Consider the following 20,088-nt stretch of genomic DNA (forward strand, 5'->3'; position numbering starts at 1 on the left):
TATTAAACGTAAACAAATAAATTTATTGCAAATTTCATTAAATCCACTTAAATTTATTTCAAAATATATTTAACACTTATTAAAAAATATGTGGCTTGACAAACTAGCTGGCATGTATGTGTTAGCTATACATATGAGATCAGTTTTATTGAAACGACTGTAATACGTTTGATATGAGGGCCTTCTCCTGTGGAGATAGGCTATCGTAATAGCTGAAGTATGTGACCCAACCTCGCAGATATTATACTGTATACTGCTCAGTGCTCAGCCTAGGCTAATCACAAGAGCAACATAGGCTACACAAAATATTGGTCTACAGTGGACAGTTCTACTAGTACTTTCTTAACTGTGTACAATTCCTGACTGATGTGAAATTTTCTGAAGACTGTACTTCTTATGTAAGTGGTACAAGTGGTAGTATAAACTACAAACCAGAAGCTGTAACAAGTGCTTGCACGAAAAGAAAGATGGCAACAGTTGGACTCACGGGAGGAGAAAGCATTCCATGTGTGAGGAGTTTGATTTGATTTGCAGGTTTACATTTCCACTCTAGTCTTAGCCAACTCTTATTTCTTAGGCCAAACGTTAGGCTAATGTTAGGCCGTAACCGTCTAATCGTTAGACTAACGTTATGCTTGTTGCAGCAGGCTTAGCCTAAGGCTAGTAAAGTAGAATAGGCTAGTAAGGCTACATAGGTAACGTATCTGTAGCCTGTGCCTAAAACTGAGTCTTATACATTGATCATTCAGGTAGGCCCTTGGACCTGATTTTGGCAGGAGATGTTATTTGTTAACTTCTGTCACAGTTTCCGATGTTGTGTAACAATACTAGTGTTACTGTTAGCCAACTAAGGCAATTAGTAGCCTACTTTCCACCATTTGATTACATTGAATCATTGACAAGCCCAGCCAAGGTCTTTGCATTTGTCTGCAGGGAGGGGGAGGTAGGCTAGCCACCCCTAACTAACTGTTAATCAAATTGACCCTGCTAAGTACATTATTAGCACTCATATTCATATTAGGACTTGAGTGACCTTTCGGCACATGCGTGATGAGTTAATATCCATGTGGATGTAGGCTATAACCTTTACAAGGAATGAAGAAGTAGTAGGCTAAAATCAATATTTAAAATGAAGTAAATATTTTTTAAATTAAAAAAATAAAATTCCAACAGTTTGCAAAAGAAGTTCTTCATTTTATCCTATCTCTCCGGTCATAGTAATTAGCATCAACAGGCCCATTTCACAACAATTCAAGATAACTCAAGACAACAAGTTTAAAATACTATCAAATACAATGGTTGTAATCAGAGTGTATCTGGAAACACATTTAAAACTGACTGAAACCATTGTGCATACATATTTTTCACAGGAAAAAAATCTTTTTCGTAAAAATAGTCAACTTTCTCCATCCATAGAATTGGACGACGTGATGCTATTGCGCTTGCGCAATGACTTTGGACCGCACCATTATGATATACATGCAATAAAAGATATAGAAAATGTAACAAATAAAGAATTAAATAACTGTTATTAGAAGAAAGGACACAACTTGATCCTTCCTTGCTTAATATTCCTTGTCAGTTTGCATATTTTACAAAAACTATACAGTAAATTCCATTCTTAACAAATGTGGTAATTTCCCCCATGGAGAAAGGCACCATTCCCTTTGGCGGAAACTAGATGGCTGAAACTAATTGTGGTGGAAACTAACAGTAAGCAGTAGTTGACTTGGGCTATGATAGACCCTAAGGTCCGGTAATTTACCGATTTATTTGAATATAGTTGGTATTGCAATCATAGTCATACAGTACCAATAGCATTGCCTTTCTCATATAACCGATTTACAGTAATACAGGTTTTCTCAAACATTCCGATAAAATTAAGCATTGCTGAATGTACACATGTACCCAGTACATACCACACAGCTTTCATTACTGCAAACCTGCCGATTTTTCCTTTTTTATTTCCCCGCGCCTTCTCAGAGTGCAGTTCTCTGTGGGTTGGAAGAGAGGAGAAATTCAACAAAAATCATAATTACACCTCCGCCCCCCTCTAATAATGATCCAAGTCCATATTTAACAATCATTCACAGATCATTTGTTAAATGCTCTCTAAACGTTTCTATATGCGCTATTTTTAGAAATGTCCATTTCTATGAAACTTTGTGAAGGGCAAAACTACCGCCATCTAGAACAATGGCAGGTTGATAATGTAACCCTGGTGTCATGAATGACACAGTGGGTTTGTTGTTTTCACTTGCTAGTAGAAGCAGTTTCTGTCAATAGTGTAGATAGTTTTAATTAAAAAGAGTAAACAGATACTTCCTGCCTCTGCTGAGTATATTGCAGATTAGTGATGGTTATTTTACTTTCACAAAGCCTTTTTGTATGTATTTTTGCTACTTATCTCTCCTGAGATAAACTGAGCCTGCTAGACAATAGTGCTTGTGGTTTATACCTGGGACAATAGTATTTAGAGTCACAGTGTATTGGTGGAAAAGGGTTACAAAATAGCCCAGAGCTGGGGAAGGGAAGGCACATGGTGACATGAATATTTATAAGGACTAATCCATCATGTAATTACTGATTGGTCATCTTATTAGTTGGAACTGCATCTTTGCTAGAAGTAACGAATAGGATGTGGGGAAGCCATGTGGCCTAGAGTTGTTGTAACATAGTTCTGGTAACATTGTATCTTGACACAGTTAGAGTTTGATTCTTCATCTGGAGAGAGCAAGACTTCTCTTGCTTGATCTATTGTACTTATCATATTTTTATTAAAGGAAAAAGTGTTGTATAAATAGGGAGTTTCGAAGATGTTCATCATGTAAAGTTATATTCTTAAATTATGATGAGGATGTCATATTAGTATCTTTGTGGCCACTGTTCTGGATCTTGCCGAGATGGTTACCATGGACTTTTCATATTTTACTTAATTGCTGTTCTTGGAGCCCACCTGTACTTTGTATTTATCTAAGGAACCGGATGCTACCACCGAGCTGTAGACGTCACTATAACCCTAACTATTTTGTTAAATTGTCATACCGTTTTGTAAATCGCTGGACTGCAGTATATTACCAAGTCTATTATGGAGCACACTGATGTACACCGGAACCTTAATTCGCGAAAATGAACTTTCCGCGTTGAAGAAAGAAAGCGAGCAGTTCGCGACAGCACCAGTGTAAAACCAGATAAGTTTAAGTATTCCATTTATTGTAACCTTTGTCATGGCCATAGACAATAAGTTTAAGTTTTCTAAGTTCTAAATGTTCAGTGTATAGTACAGTGCACACTGAAACCTTACTATTGTTATTATTGTCTTTACCACCTGTGCTGCATCTTGATGTACAGTGTTCAGTACCACAGTAACCAGTATGTTCTATGTAACTGCAAGAATTAATATCTAAGAGTGTGGTCGAGTTGACATATTTCGTAATGTAGATACTTTTTATTGTTTTGTGCCATTGATAGCCTTATAACGTCCCCATTTCCCACGATTGGAGGATTGAAAATATAAGTAGTTCATGGTACATTTCTTTGTGTTTTGTGTCTTTCATTGTAAACCTGTGTAGAACTGACTCAGCAGTTGTTTTGAATATATCAGCATTGAACCATTCGGACATGGAGACAATTTTATCCTGTCTTGAAGCCTAGGCCACTTGATACACATATTGCTGACCCATTGTCCTAATTACCTTGACCGAAGGAAAGGAGGGGTTACAACAACATGAACACCTGTTTTGCTAGCCGGTGTCTACGAGATCAAGCCCAAGGAATCAGTGATCTCAATTTGTCAAATGTTGTGTTTTGCATGTCTTGAAGGCACGAACCTAGACACTGTTATGAGACGAATACAACTTGAAGGATGCAATGTTACTTTTACAGTGAAAATTTATTAACCCATTATACAAAATACCAATATTTACGATATTATGGGTGTTGATGTGACAGGTTAATCAGTATCCGTTTATTACTATACCACCGGTCCTAACTGGACCCAGGCTAGGCTAAAGTCAACTAGCTGTGTCATTATGAGCTAGACCTCATATTACCCTGCAAGTTTGAAATAAATATCTTTGGTTTAGTGAAAGTAAAAGTTGATTTCCATTCAATTATTGTTGTCCATCTCCAAACTGGTTTGGGTATATAACAAAAGGGAAATTTCTTACCTGGTATAGCATAGCAAAACTAATGCTATATACAAAGTGACCAAATTGCTTTAAGATATAGACTCTTACACTGCAAACTGTATTCAAATAAACTTATATGTAGCCGTTGATGTAAACTGTAAATTTTGTAGACCTGCATCTTCCTCTAATTACTAGAAGATGATCATACGAAGAAGACCTGTCATTCAGTTACCATGTAACTTTGTAGTCTCTAACTGTATAATTGAATGCTTACCCCCTCTATTGACATACATTGTATGCAAATATGCTAGAAGCCAAATATGAAGACTGTCTCAGAATTTTCTATACCGACCTATGAATATGCTGTATTGCCATCTCCACGAGCTGTGACTTTGCTGCCATTTTCAGCCAGTATAGCCCTACTTTTAATGACCAGGAGAATTGAAATCAAGCCAATCTGTGGAACATAGTTTGAATCATTGGTTAATATTGCATTTTACTCATGATTGCTACCCAAGGTATAATCTTGCATTGGTTAGACATCAATATGTCAGTGTTTAGCAGCATGTCTTATTGTAACTCCCAAGACAAAGTGTATAATGAAAACCACAAGCCTTTGCACATTTAGATTGCATTAACCAATAACAATGCCATCTTTAGAAAAGTCTTCTATTGACGGATGTTCCGAACTTGTACGAGGTTGCACAGGTTTAAATTTGTACGCAGCAAGTAACATTTTATCATTACAGTATCCAATGAATTATTGCACTAATAGAATCGTTAATACTAGTTGTTGTATCTTAATCTATAGGTGTAGGTGTATTGAATATGCATACACACACATTACAAAGCTACAGGTTGAGTTTGTTGACTATTTGTGCCTTGCTGTCATTGTAATGAGTGCTTCCATGAAAGAAGTGATGCATTCGGTAAATTTTGCTGAGTTGCAAACGATATTGATCTGAGCTTCACCTGAAGGAGTTTCCCAAGAAACAAGCTTATGCAGGTTGCAAGATATATATGAAAAAATATATTTTTATGGTAACAGCATCATTTTAACATCAAACCGAAACTTATTATGGTTGGCATACAGAGTACAGTATCTGAGAAACTGCTGCATAACAGTTTTTTTAAATTTATTTATTTATTCATTTATTCAGCCAATATATAAAAATATTACTCATCGAAAATCAGTTGATTAACATGTCTGTTAAAGAAAAGCTGTCAAGGAGTAATTTATTGGGTATCGCATCGCAAACTATAATAAATTGTACATAAAGTTAGTTTTAGGAGTCTAGATAAACTTCAGAGCCATGGAAACTGCTATTCAAACTTTGAACACTGATTTATTATCTAGCCAACACATGCTTTCGATATGCATTCATCTGAAACCTTTTATTCGTTCTGAGTGTTCGACTGTTTCAATTTTTAGGTCGACATCGAGGTACACCGAAGCTCTACAGGCGGGCTTGGATTCAGCATCGCAGGAGGAATTGACCAAGACAGCTCAAAAAATCCATTCCTTAGAAATGATAAGGTATGAAGGTGCTTCTAGAATACTAATTGTATGTTTGTATGTATGTATGTATTTTAGATCATCCTGCAAGCAGGAACTTGTGAAGAAGCCATCATTGGCTAATCAAAGCCGCAAGCTGACCGAAATCAGTCTCATAGATTCATATTTTACGTCCATGATGATGAATTGTCAACAACTCTGTAACTGGACTACATACATTAATCCTGGAGTGACTAAAACTCGAGACCTTATTAGTGTTAATAAACTTGCTCCTCGAATATATGGTACTTTAACTCATCAAATTGTCCAGAGGAAACATTTTTGAAGAACTTGCATATCCATTTTTCTGGTGGCTCCAATCAGCATGATATTTTTGGGGAAGTTAACAATTCAAATACACAAATGAAACAATAGAAACTCTTTGAATTGTTATAATACTATGCTGTATATGACAATCATTTCTTACCATAAATATATTTTTTGGCCCAAATTATTCCTCCCGGTAGGTAGCAAAGAATTTTTCTAGATTTCCGCGTGCTGACAGAGCTCAATTTTGTTTATTTTTAAAATCGCCAAGTGCGTCGTCCAAGCTAGTGGCCTTCATGCATTGTGAGCATTTATTATGAGGGTTGGGGATCTGGTGGTTCGTGGTTCAGGAAGATCATGGGCCTCAAAGTTTACAGGCCGGTTTCTGTAATAGACATTATGCAATATCTATTTACATACAGTAAAGACCTGGATTCTCCAGATCCTGGAATTATCCAGGTTTAGATTATCCTAATACTGTTTAAAGCTGGGGTGGGCAATCTACGGCCCACAGGCCACATGCGGCCAGCCAGTGATTTTTTTGCTGAGATGTCTCAAGAAAAAGAAAACAAATCAATCTTTTACATCATCACAAAAAACGAGCTGGCTGCTTAGAATTTATCGGCACTATCGATGCTGTCAGGTAGGCCTATGATCCCCATTACTTATCAACTTTACTGACATATTGACATTGAGTTTTTGTGAATACAAATTAAGTACACACACTTATTGCTTGAAAGTCCTCGGAATCAAAGGTTTGAAATCAACAGCAGGTCGTTGGTTAGGTGCGGCCCAGTCAAATTTTCACTCCTTATATCTGGCTCATTCATTCAAAAAGGTTGCCCACCCCTGGTTTAAAGACTGAACGTCTCTGTTCAGTGATCAAGTTTTGGTTTAATTTTCACTTGTGTACAGTCAAAGCACCAAAAAGACAATAGTACAACTCTGGTATTATTAACAGAATATTTCCAGATATCCTACTTTGACTAAAACTGCAAGATATTTGAATTTGCCTACATAGACTGTACAAGTAGTACTGTGTGTCACAGATTTGTTTTTGTTTACTATTTCTTAATATCTATTGTTTCTTGTTTTATTTTCTGCCTTCAGGGTGTATTTGTTTCTAAGATTGTACAGCAAGGACCCGCTGAGTTAGCCGGACTGAAAATTGGAGATAAACTGTTATCTGTAAGTCAAAACAGACTCTCTCGTTTTTTTTTTAATTTCTTCAGTTTTTTGAAAAGCAGGAATTGATTAACAATGATTTAAAATTATCATCAGTATTTTTTCCATATATGCTAGAAGGTCAAATAATGGTCAGTCATGATTTTAATGTCAACAAACTTAATTGTTTTAATAATCAGTGCTCATAAATATAAGAAAGAAATGTAAAGAAAGAAACTTCCATTGGAAAGTCTCTTGAAAAAAAGGTCTGAAACATTTTTCAGCAAGATGAAGTTTGCAAGCAATTCATATACCCTGTAAGGTTTGCCTGATGTAAGAAATTTCCTTAAACAAAGTCTTTACATTCACTAAATCCAAAACTATCCTTTATGCATGACCAATTTTTTTACCGTTCAAACAACAGAGATGGTAAGAACTGGTTGTCTGAGGGACAACCCCCAAAAACATCAATAAGAATTTTCCCTGGCCCCTCCACGTTGCATGTGCCCGTCAGAACTTTGCCCACAATCAAAAAGCTTATGTCATTCAGACCTGGGGATAGCCCTGATATGTCAAATTTGATGTAAAAAATATGTAAAGATGTTCAACCATACTTTCATCTGTCATATTGTCCTCTTTTATTTGACTTGTTTAATTGATAACTAGTGTTAATTAGTATGTTATAATCCTAAAAATGCTTAATAACTGGATGCTTGGTCTTGCTATTGTTTGCTGAAGGCTGTCCGCCTCATTAGTGTATGAACCAGAAGATGTGAAACAATGGAGGAATACTTAGTACAAAGGAAGCAACGTAATGCATACGTCATTAATTGTGACAACAGTTTAATTTGGAATTTTATACACTGCTGACGTTATTATTACTGTATGAAGATTATTTATAAAATTTTTTTTTTTTTTATATGTGACAATTTTACAACAAGAAGACCTTAATCTACTACTCTGAGCAATTTGGTGTAACAATTTCATTACAAGTAGTGGAAAACTGTTTGGTTAAGTTCAAAGGGTACTGTAGGGGGAGGGAGGGGGGTTGGTTGGAAGAGAGAGGAAGTAGTAAGTGATCTGTCTTTTTTCTAATGAGGTTAGTTATTTCACACCTTGATTAAGTGAAAAGAAAATTTTCCATTATTTCTCACATGATTCCTTTGTCCATACATTCTCCTTTTACCACATTCATTAATGTGTGTGAATCACCCAGTGTTATAATGTACTTTCATGTCCTGCTTTTTCAAAGCAATCATACTGACAGTATGAGCAGTATGAGTATCATGTTTCTATCAGATAAAAGTTAGGAACTGTTAATACTGTCAGTAAGAGTGCTTTTAAGCATGATATGAAGGGACAGTATAGGGTGCTATTAGCATAAGAAAATTTTATGGGGCCCAATTTTTTGTGAACGGGCCAAAATATTTCAATTACAATAAACTCTCAACATTAAATCAGATTATATCCAAACTTGGAATACAGTTGTTGGTTTAGAGCTGGTACATATGACATATACAAGACATTTATTTCCTTTTAAGCAAGGAACCATAGTGCCCATTGGGCTCTTGGTTAGAATACATATGTACAGTATTATTTAGATGGCCAACGGAATTGATTTAACTAATATTGTGTTTATTTCTTTGTAATTACATTTCCTCTGTTTAATCTATCTTTTCAGGTAAATGGCTACGATTTGCTCTTAGTCACTCACGACCATGCAGTCAAACTTCTACGAAAACAGAAAGACCAGATTTTGAGGTTAAAGGTGACCAGACAGGGAATGGCGTGGTAGCTATATCTGACTATCAAATCTTTTGCTTGCCACACCACTGTGTTGCTGTACATATTAGCTTAGACATCAAACACCTGTTGCCTTAGAAAGAAAGACTTTCAAAGTATGATTCAGCTTTGGACAGAAGGTCCTTTTGATCACTTTTTCAATAACTACTAAGGTTGTCTTGCAATCGATAAATATCAATGCAAAATTTGCTTGCCCGATGGTGTGATTTCTAACTTTTGATGAGAAAATGTTGCACCCGCTTTCCACAGAAGATATTAAAACGGAATTCAGAGATGGTCTACTTCTTCAGAACCTGCAGCTAGAAATGGTCCGGAAGTCCGGAAACGTTTAGTCGTCACAGAGAAGCCGCATGGACTTTCCTAACACAGAATTGTTTCTCAGTTAAATATTTGATATACTTGAATATCTGACAGGGAAAAATTTTACTGTGTAAAGTTTGCGTAGCACTTTTGAAGGCTCTGAACGTTCCTTTACAAAGTACGATGGTACCTGTGTAAAATACATCTTTGCACAAGTATAGCAACTTGCCTATTTTGCATAGCATTTTGCATCGCAATGCGGTACCGGATAATTATGCCCTGATCTGATATCGTGGCTAGTGTTTTTGGGATCAAGTTTGGATGGACCTTTTAAATATAATATATATTAGTTTAGTCTTGATTGTTATGTAAGAGAGCCAATGCTTGTGGTTTTAGTGCTGTTGACTGTGTGAAGGAGACAAGTCGTATCAGTGGAAGAAAGCGCCTTCCACGATTGTTCAGATGATGGTAATTTATTCTAGATGCTGTTGAGAATGTATCTGAATGTTTCCATGGTTGTTAACAGTGTCAGCTATGTGACGTACGAAACGTTTACAAGTAGTACTCATACCTATGTATTCAATAATGCTTCTTTGCGACATACGTGACATATATGTGACATATGTGACGTACGAAGCATTTACCAGTAGTACTCTTGCGTATGTATTCAATAATGCTTCTTTGTGATATACGTGACATATATGTGACATATGTGACGTACGAAGCATATACCAGTAGTACTCTTGCGTATGTATTCAATAATGCTTCTTTGTGACATACGTGACATATATGTGACATATGTGACGTACAAAGCATTTACCAGTAGTACTCTTGCGTATGTATTCAATAATGCTTCTTCGTGACATATATGTGACATATGTGACGTATGAAGCATTTACCAGTAGTACTCTTGCGTATGTATTCAATAATGCTTCTTCGTGACATATATGTGACATATGTGACGTACGAAGCGTTTACGCGGAGTACTCATACTGTACATATGTATTCAATAATGCTTCTCTGTGACAAACGTGACATATATGTGACATATGTGAAGTACGAAGAGTTTACCAGTAGTACTCATACATATGTATAATGTATTCAATAATGCTTCTTTGTGAAGTTAAACGTCCAGTTCTGTGACTTTTCCAAGAAAGAAAAAAAATGTTACGTTTTAACATTTTTTATATAGGAATTGATGAAAAATTCTTTCCACTGTATTCAAAGTTTATGCTAATGTATTCAATCTTTTTCTATTTACATATTATATATTTATCTTTTTTAGCTAAGTATGATTGGTGCAAAGAGTGAGGATGCTAAAGAAAATGGTGAAGATGAAGACCGGTGCTTTTAGATGTGTGTTCAAGTCTTGTATCTGGTCCACTCGTTCAAATCTAACTTTGATTTCAACTGCTTTTTAAATTACTGGGACTAATCGGGAGTACATACAGTAGCATTATACCCAATGTAATTAAATGACGTGCTACTCTATTAGTTGTTAATCCGCTGTGGTCATTAAGGCCTAAGCTTTAAGGTTGAAAGGTTTTAACTCTCCGTCACTGGATGGCTGGATGATAGCCATTCATGACAACTTTGATTTTTCTCTATCATGACCACGAAGTTTTTTTTTAGCCAGGAGAACCGTAAGTTTTGGTCACTAATCAGAACCTCATCGACTGTCAATTAGGGTTAACATTTTTTTTAAAACTGTTCTCCAAAAGTATGAAAGTTGTTCAAAACTCTGTCAATTGTCATATCAGGTTTTCTTCCAGTTATATAAATTAACAATAACACTATAACTTTAAGAGATGGCCATTTGTTTGCCTCTTGCGACTTTTTGTTAGGATAGGAGAAAACCTGGGAGGATTGATATTGACTCTACATCCAACGCACTAATTTCACAGAGTTTGAAATCCTTGTCAAAGAACCATCTCAGTAGAGGCCGGATTTGTGTGTCTTATTTCTGAATGGCTCGCTGCAGTTATATAGATGGTTTGTGGACGTGCTCTCATGTGACATTGTAAGCTGGTCCTGTAGTGTTTAATAGCGTTTCAACGTACGTAGGTAATGGCAGTGGGTCGTGCCGTGCAAGCGAGGGCGCTGTCAGAATTTGCCAGCCGTTTGTCTCGGATAATAGCTAACAGATTGGCAGAAGAGTCTGTGGATTAAATGTTAGACTGAGACAAGGATGGCAGTGACAAGTTTAAGATTGACCGGTTAATGAGAGTAACAGATGGGTTGCATTAATTGGAAGTTTGAGACATTCAGAGAAAAAACTAGGTGGCAATTATCCACTCAGTTAGTTGAGCCTGCCTATCGTCCACCCAGTGATTTATGTCCCCCCCTCACCCCACCTCCACCTAGTAGATTATTTTTCCAACAAATTTTCATATCAGAGATATGTATGTATGTATGTGGGGGAGGGGGGGGGGGAGAGGAGTTGCTGCCTTTTCTTCTTTTCATGACATCAGTGTAAGCAAGTGCCATGTCGTCTTAAATTATGCATTCTAGCTGCCACCCGAAAATAGCGACAAAGAAAGTTTGGTTCATTAAAAATCAAAAACATCTAGTTTATTATAGTAATAAGACAAAATAATCAAGTATAGCAGCGCATGATCTGATTAATTGAAACTAAATAATGTCACAGTAATAATTTGTGTATTATTCTGAGAAGGTTAATGAGTCTGTCTGTTAAGGACTGCATCTGGAATACTTGTTGGGCTAGTTTTTTTTGTACTAGGACCTGACCGCAACATTTGAGATTTGCGTCGGGGTGGGGTGGGAAGGAGGGACAGACTAATATTGAGAGATTGTGAAATTACTGTCTGTGGTGGCAGCATGCCCTTGTGGAAATCATCACTTATTGGGGGACCATGCCCCCGCCCCCCGCCCTACACTCAAGAGCCTAGTGGTACTCTATCATTCACAAAGATCATGCACAACAAATTTCACAACTATAAATTTTCGATACATCTTGCAATTACTGATAATTTCCAAAGTATGTTCCTCTCTCTCTCTATATATATATATATATATATATATTTTCTTAAACTTACTCCATATTTGTCAATTATGAGTCATATCTTATTTCTCTGGTTTTCTCTAATATTTTCTTTTGGAGTAAACGTGGATTTTCGTTATATTATATTATATATATATATATATATATATATATATATATATATATATATATATATATTTATATATATATATAGCATGGTATTCGGATCCTCCTTTGTTTACACTTTTGTGGCAGTGTGCTTTGTAATTTTGTAAGTTTCTTGAATTCTAGTATATTATTTGCTACTTGACTGGTGTTGTTTCTTCCTATATATATATATATATATATATATATATATATATACATATATATATATATATATGTATATATATAGTATTAATTGCTACATATAGAATTGCAGCTTCTTTTGGCAGGTTTCCCACTTTTTTTTGCTAGACTGGTCTATTGTGATTTAATCTGGTTCCCTTTATGTTATTGCTGATTTTAACATTTGACTGTTTCCACTAGGATTCCACTTCACCAGAATAAATTTATTTCTCACCACCCCATCATGCTGTTAATCTGCTGCTATTGCGTGGGCTTGTCCTGCTGCTGATTTCTGGTTCGCAGTATGACATTGTAGATTTATCTTCTGCTCTCTGACGATGACTGCAATAACAATTGCATTTTGTTAATATTATTTGCTGCTATTTAGATATCCATCAGGTATAATTGACTATGCTTTATTTTAGGAATTATCTTCTCTTGACACATTTTCCTTTTATTATTGTATGCCTACTAAATATGATCACAGGGTTTATATATCCTGTTGTTGCTAATATGCTGCTTTTATTTCCTGTCATGTAAGTTACTTAATTTATTTGCTGCCATATAGGTTACGTAATTTATTTGCTGTCATGTAGGTTACATAATTTATTTCCAGTCATGTAGGTTACTTCATCTACTTCCTGCCATGTAGATTAATCTATTTCCTGTTATGCAGGTTACTTAATTTATTTCCTGTCATTTAGGTTACTCCACTTATATCCTGCCGTGTAGGTTACTTAATCTACTTCCTGTCATGTAGGTTATTTAATATATTTCCTGTCATTTAGATTAATCTATTTCCTGTTATGCAGGTTACTTAATTTATTTCCTGTCATGTAGGTCACTTCATTTATATCCAGTCATGTATGTTACTTCGTTTATTGCCTGTCATGTAGGCTACTTCATTTATTCGCTGTTATGTAGGTTATCCACTGATATTTGGTTTTTAATTCTTGCAACCATTGTTGGAATCATCTTGTAAGTACTGTTGTTTGTCGCCAGATGTATTTCTTTCTGCAGCCGAGCACTTCTGTGTAAGGTTTGTTTTCTGCCCACCCTTTAAGTGTGCCTGCTTTTGACATGATTCTCCCTGGCTTTTGCTTTTAAGTGCAATGCGTTATCTCACAGTATAATACCAAAAACACCCTGCCATACCATACCAAAAACACCCTTCACTTACATAATCCTTGAAAGGGGAGCACTTTGATAATGTACCCTAGCTTGGACGTTAATTAATTGTTAAATAAGCCATGTCATTTTCATTAACAGTAAATTTTAGGGAGATTTTCTCCCCCTTGCAACTTTTGGTGATGCATACAACCTAACTGTGTCGTTACAGGCATGTTTCAATTGAATCACGAATTCATGACATTGTTTTCATTTAAATAATCGAGAAGTTTATACTTCTTTTTTCCTCTTCTCTTATATTTGTTTGTGTGTAGATTTTCATCTTCTTTTTCTTATCTGAATAAGACCACAACAGGGTGAAATTCTTTGCTTTGGGACCAACTTGTCTCAGATCCATTTTAAGTTTTGTTAATATAACAGTACCTGTATACAGGAGCAGATCTTGGATTTTATAGAGGAGGTGTAGCCCTGGTGTCATTGTAGAAGGAAAGGTGTAGCCCTGGTGTTGTTGTAGAGGTGTAGTTGTAGAGGCAGAGGTGTAGCCCTGGTGTCGTTAAAGCCGACTCATACGTAGTGGTGGGCCTTTTGGTCCTCCCCCAGAAAAATAAACAAAAGTGTAGGAGTAAAATGGTGCATTGTGAGGCAGATTTAGGCTATAAATAAGGTGTGCATGGAAAGTTGTGCTAATATTAATTACTCTTCATGTTTTAGGTTAGCTTCACCCATGACCTGTATGTACCTGGTTAAAGACTAATAGCTAACTATTCTCTTTCCTGGGTTTTTTTTTTTGATAAATTAATGGTAAATTAAAATCTGTAAGTTGTAAAATGACTCTCAATGTAGAAGCCAATTTTGAAATTTAGCCAAACTTAGAAATATTTGGCCTTAAAGATGTAATCCCAGAATTTTACTTAATAACTGAAATAAGATTATATATTTGCTTTGTCATTCTAATTCACCGTTTGCTACGTGTGAATTAACGAGGCTGTTTGAAGTGCAGCTGTCTTGACGATGGAAGACTTTTTTAATTGAAATGTATTTTGTGTTCTGTGTAGGATTTAATGTAATTAAGAGTCGAGTGAAAAGTTTACCAGGTCTGTAGCCTGCAAAATGATATTAGCATTTCAATCATTTTAACTACATTTTTGTAGTAAAAATTTGAAATGTTTTATACAACTTTACATGTGTTATAAAAATGCAAGCCATTTGGGAGAAAGTCTGGAAATTCTGCTCACCCCCCCCCCTTTCCCCAGCCCCTTCCTATTTGATACAGCCCTGAAATTTCAACTTGTGGACAGTATGGTACGCTAGCAATATAGACTCTCTTTGTTGCTGCAATGATATGGGTGTGCCATTATCTAATAACAATGCCGCTGTAATTCCCTGTCGTTTGATTTCGATCACAAAGCCCACCTTTGCTATTTATTCTCATAAAGGAGTGTGGTTTTGTGACCTTTACAAGCATACCTGGAGTTTATGAGAAATACTTAATTTCAGGCACCCTGTAATGTTGATCATTAATACATACCACCAACCGAGTTTTTCTCTTATGCTTAAGTTTTCTTAAAGTTGTATTCAGCATAATGCTAGCTACCTTTAATCAAGTTTCGATCAATAATCGGAGTATATTAAGCAGTAGGATAGCTGGTGAAATTATCTTTGTGCCTTAATACTTTTAACCATATCTATGATATCGGATCTTGATTTATGTAAAATACGTTCTTGCAGTCAGAATAAAATATGCTGAATTATGATACTTTTTTCTTCTTGAAAAGAAATGAATTGTGTGGCAGTTGTGTTATCTTTTGCAGTTTTATGACATGTAATCAGGAACCAACAAAATAGAATAAAAATGGCTGGATATGAATAGTTAAGAAAAAAAAGAAAAAAACACTTCGGTTAAGAGGAAAATGCATTATTTATAAGCTGTGTGTGAATATTGCTATATATAGGGAGAATGTAGTGAGAGTGCATGGAAATATATCTACATAACGATGCAGCTGGAAGTATAATCCACATAAACCGATCCGGTTCATGATGTCACGGATAAACGGACACTGTACGTTTAAAGGGAAGGTGAAAGCCGTTCAACGGCCTCTTGGGTGTTTTGGTGACTCTAAGGATGATGTTCAAATGCTTAAGTTTAAAACACCTCAACATGAAACAGGTTTATTGCTCAACATGTTAAAATACAATGCCAAAAATTGAGGAGGTAACTGAAAGTCTCCTTGTTGATCAGTGGCGGAGCTAGGGGTATTGGTCAGGAGGGGCGAGAATGGTCTGTAGGGGCGTTTTCGACACTATCTAAGCAGAGCCACAACACAGGTTGGCGCGTAGCGGCCAGGAATTATTTTGAGTAAAGATACTCCCTAGATCGCCGGAAATGACCCTTTCCTAGCCTGGCTAATTTGCAGATAAATGAAGAATAAATCGGTGTCATCGCCAAATTACACCAACAAAATGTGACAAATGCCAATATGTTGATGAGAGCGCAATAAAAAAGTCAATAATCGCGAATAAGTAAAAAGTGGTAAAGAGCTGAAAAGGGCGCCAGCAGTCCATATGAGTCCGTCAGGAGGGGCATTCGCCCCCCCAAAATCGGTGAAGTTGAAATTATTCAGCATAAATTTGCACTCAAACCTCAATATGATGTCACATGCAAAGTGATAACCTAGTGGTCACAGTTGAAAGTTAAGAAATGGTGTAGGTGGAGACTATGCCCTGATTGCATGGTTTATCACAAAGTTATAAAAATATTTACAGTTGAACAACAGATATAAATGCATTTATCTGACGACAACAGAGTGAGAGACATCACCAGGCCAATTGAATTTTTTAATTTCATATATTAATTTATTCACTTTTAGAAGCAAAAAGCTTGCATTACAAATACATATTTAGTATATAAATGTGCAAATGTGTGTATATATATATATATATATATATATATAATTAAAATCCACTGGAATTCCAACCTGTGCCTATATATATAGAAGCTTTTGAAGAACATCAGCCATGATGAAATGGTAGGCTACCACCTATGCTCCAATTCCTGGGGGTAAGGGAGTTTCTTTGACAAAGAAACATCACAGACTACAACAAATAATTGTCAAGTGTTTTCTTCTGTTTTTCCCCCTTTTTTTGGGTGGTGGGTGGGGGGGAGGTAAGGGATGACGGTAATACAGTACCAAACTAGTCCCTCTTTCTGCTTACCCCTTTCTTTGTGGAATTTCATCAAAACAAATCATAATCAATCAAAAGAATTTTCGTACAATACTTTTAACAACAAAATATAGCAATCAAAGGAAACAGAAATGACATCTAGACTACATTCTGATGTGCACTCCACAATTTATTATGAATTTTGATACAAAATATCTAAACAAAATGACATTCATTTTTTTTTCTGCAAACATTATAACATTGATGTCAAATTCAAAGTAGCAATTCCTATGATACTCTCCCAACAAATTTAAAAAAAAAAAATAGACAAAAAAAAAATTCTGCTTACATCAAATTGAGTTGTTGATTTCTAGATAGTTTTGTTGGTCTAATTGGCTCATTAGTGTGGTGATAAATCCTTATTGTCATGAAAAAAACAAAAAAAAAACAAAATATATTCCAAGGCAAAGACGTCCTCATTCCACTCGTCTGACAATCATTTGTTGTTTTCTTAAGTGAAGGCTATATGAAAGCATCATTATAAAAACAGGTTGCCATGGCGACACAGGGAATAATGACTGTTGACGGAAGAGAGAAAGCCTAAAGGAAAAGTCGAAATGGCTGGTGATGATTACCGATGGAAAACTTTGCAAGTCGTAATACGAAAGACAAAACAACATGGAACCAAGAAATGGTTAGCAGATCATGGTCACCATGCAGACTGATCGTTTGCATCCTATTATTCAAAGGTTGCATTCTGCTACAAAGAGAATCTTCATCCTATTATTAAAGTGGCAGCCTTGAACCAGTTTGATGGAGCCATATGATATTTTCAGATAAATTGATGACACACCTCCTCCCTATCCAACCGAAACGTGTTTCTATGGGATAACATCCGTTAAGTTGCCTCCTAACTCCGGCCCCTCCCTCCCTATCAAACCGAGACGTCTTTGTATGGGATTACATCCTTTAGTTACCTCCTACGACCCCTCCCACTCTATAAAAACCATGACATCGTTGTTTGGGATTACATCCGTCTGTTTGCCTCCTAACTACAACTTATTAGACCAAAAAAAGTAGATCATGAATTATTACAGAATTACAAAAGTTGCAAAATATGACACCTTGCAAAATCTTGCAGCCAAGCACCCTTAGTCATGGAAGGCCCCTTTGCCGACCTGCAGCATCTGCCTGACACTGGCAGATCGCCAAGACGATGAAAAAGGTGCAAAATTGAGGCCATCGAGTAACAGAGTTTGAATGCCAGGAGTTTAGTCTAATCCAGAAAATTGTGTGTCCCATGGATTTAAGCAATACTTTCGTTTAATTGAACTTTAGCCAACTTGAGTGGATTCATGTAACGGGACACGTATTACTGACGGTTCGATATCTTTCATGTAAGAGCTATAAAAGTAAGACACCCCCCTCCACTCCCCCCGAGATTCTGTCAAATATTATGAAAAATGCAGCCTTATAATAAAGCGGGGGGGGGGGGGGGGGTGGAGGGTGTCTAATGGTATTTCTGAAACAAACATACTAGTTTTAAATTTTCGGTTAAAGTTGTAAGTTTCAGTGACAACTCTGGCTGTCCACAAATTTCTTTATTTGAGGTAATATAATATAAAACAATATTTCTGTTGTGTGGGACTAAAGTTTTACACAACTTCATCACACTATAATCATGAATGTGATCAAAAGTTTACTTTTTGGCTCTTCTTGAAGCATAAAAGGAAAAATTGATCACATAAACATGAGGATTAACAACTTCACATTTTCAATGTAAACCCTCCACCCCCCCCCCCCAAAAATAAAGGGGATACCAAACTTAAAATATTTATGAAAATGAGTGAGGAATGAGGATTGTACATATAAATATGTTGAATAGCTCTTTTCACATGCAGTTTAATAACAAATATAGAAATTCATATATTAGCTATTCAAGATAAAATAGAGACTAGGTCTGACAGGAAACTTAAATTATAAACAATTTTTTGTTAGGCACAGGACTGATTATAAACTTGAAACAACTTTACAACTTTACTTATTTTCACAAAGCTGCCTATTTAATACCAATGGAAACAGCTGACAATCTTGTTATTGGCAGACAAGCTGATGCGTGAATGTTTCATGAAACAACTTTACTTATTTTCACAAAGCTGCCTACTTAGTACCAATGGAAACAGCTAACAATCGTGTTATTGGTGGAAAAGCTGGTACGTGAATGCTTCACGAATTGGCACTAAACTCACTAACACATTTCAAAGTGATACATTTGTTTTGAAATCAAAATTCAAATTATATATCTAATCTGTAAAAACATTTACCACAGTTAATGTTTTTCAACAAAACATGACAATTGTGAAGGCAGTGTGTTTTACTGAGGACGGATTATTTGAATGGAATGTTTGAAACTAAACTTAATTCTTGAATGTTTGAACTAAACTTGAATGTTTGAAACTAAACAAAACTAAACTCTTATAGATATTATGTATGTGATTTCATATTGCAAGACCCCTCCAAACTCTTTAGCTTGGAACGATAGTAATCCATGTTGTTGTTTTTTTCCCCATTAGATTATGATCACCACAAATCAAACCGACATGTTAATTGGCCGCTGTTGTCAGTGACATGACTCGATCTGATTGACAAATCTATAGCCATTTTATATTATGAAAATCAAAAAACTGTGACCCTCTTTTACCAATTCAACTCTTTACTGGTTGTCATGAATCTATTTGAGGTTATACTTCCAACGTTTAAAAGTCTTGTATGCACTCTTTTATTTATTTGGCATTTATTTCTTTTTGAGTGGTAAATTGTTTGAAACATTTATTCTCCTTCACCCCTCTTCCCCCCCCCCCCCGCATCCCCCTCAACCCCCACATTCCCCTCCCATAATTATTTATTCTTAAACACAAATACTTTCACCCATCCGAGAGCGCCAATCAGCAACAGGGGAAATGTAAGACCACTAAACTAAAGTCTGAAAAAGTCAAAAGTCATGAAATTATGTCACAAGAGTTAAGACACAATACCCACAGAAAGTTCATGTCACATACAAAATAAGAATATTCCATTTTAAAAATAAATTCCATATCTGTATTTACCAGCCACAAATATCGATCCAACCTATTCCGAAGCCAATATATATCAAGAGTATCTCTTTAAGTCCTCCATTTACTTTGACTTTTCACCCAAGCTAGAACACTTCCCTACCCTCCCACATGGCCTCAAGCAAGTACTTTCAACTT

General features: G+C 35.9%; 1 protein-coding gene and 1 long non-coding RNA gene across 2 annotated transcripts; one reads left to right on the top strand and one right to left on the bottom strand.

Annotated features, from left to right (window-relative positions):
* Positions 1 to 192: 192 nt before the first annotated feature.
* On the top strand, positions 193 to 14,272 carry LOC139977551 (tax1-binding protein 3-like). Its single transcript, XM_071986939.1, has 4 exons — positions 193 to 509; positions 5,563 to 5,667; positions 7,063 to 7,140; positions 8,798 to 14,272. The coding sequence occupies exons 1-4, from the start codon at positions 468 to 470 to the stop codon at positions 8,909 to 8,911; spliced, it is 339 nt and encodes a 112-aa protein (XP_071843040.1). The 5' UTR covers positions 193 to 467; the 3' UTR covers positions 8,912 to 14,272.
* On the bottom strand, positions 11,633 to 19,683 carry LOC139977555 (uncharacterized). The gene is made up of 2 exons (XR_011796595.1): positions 18,998 to 19,683; positions 11,633 to 18,896 (listed from the first exon to the last, which is right to left on the bottom strand). It is a non-coding gene; the product is annotated as an uncharacterized lncRNA (long non-coding RNA).
* Between the last annotated feature and the right edge of the window lie 405 nt (positions 19,684 to 20,088).

The sequence above is a fragment of the Apostichopus japonicus genome, chromosome 2 (assembly GCF_037975245.1).
Source record: "Apostichopus japonicus isolate 1M-3 chromosome 2, ASM3797524v1, whole genome shotgun sequence".
In the NCBI taxonomy this organism is placed as follows: Eukaryota; Metazoa; Echinodermata; class Holothuroidea; order Aspidochirotida; family Stichopodidae; genus Apostichopus; species Apostichopus japonicus.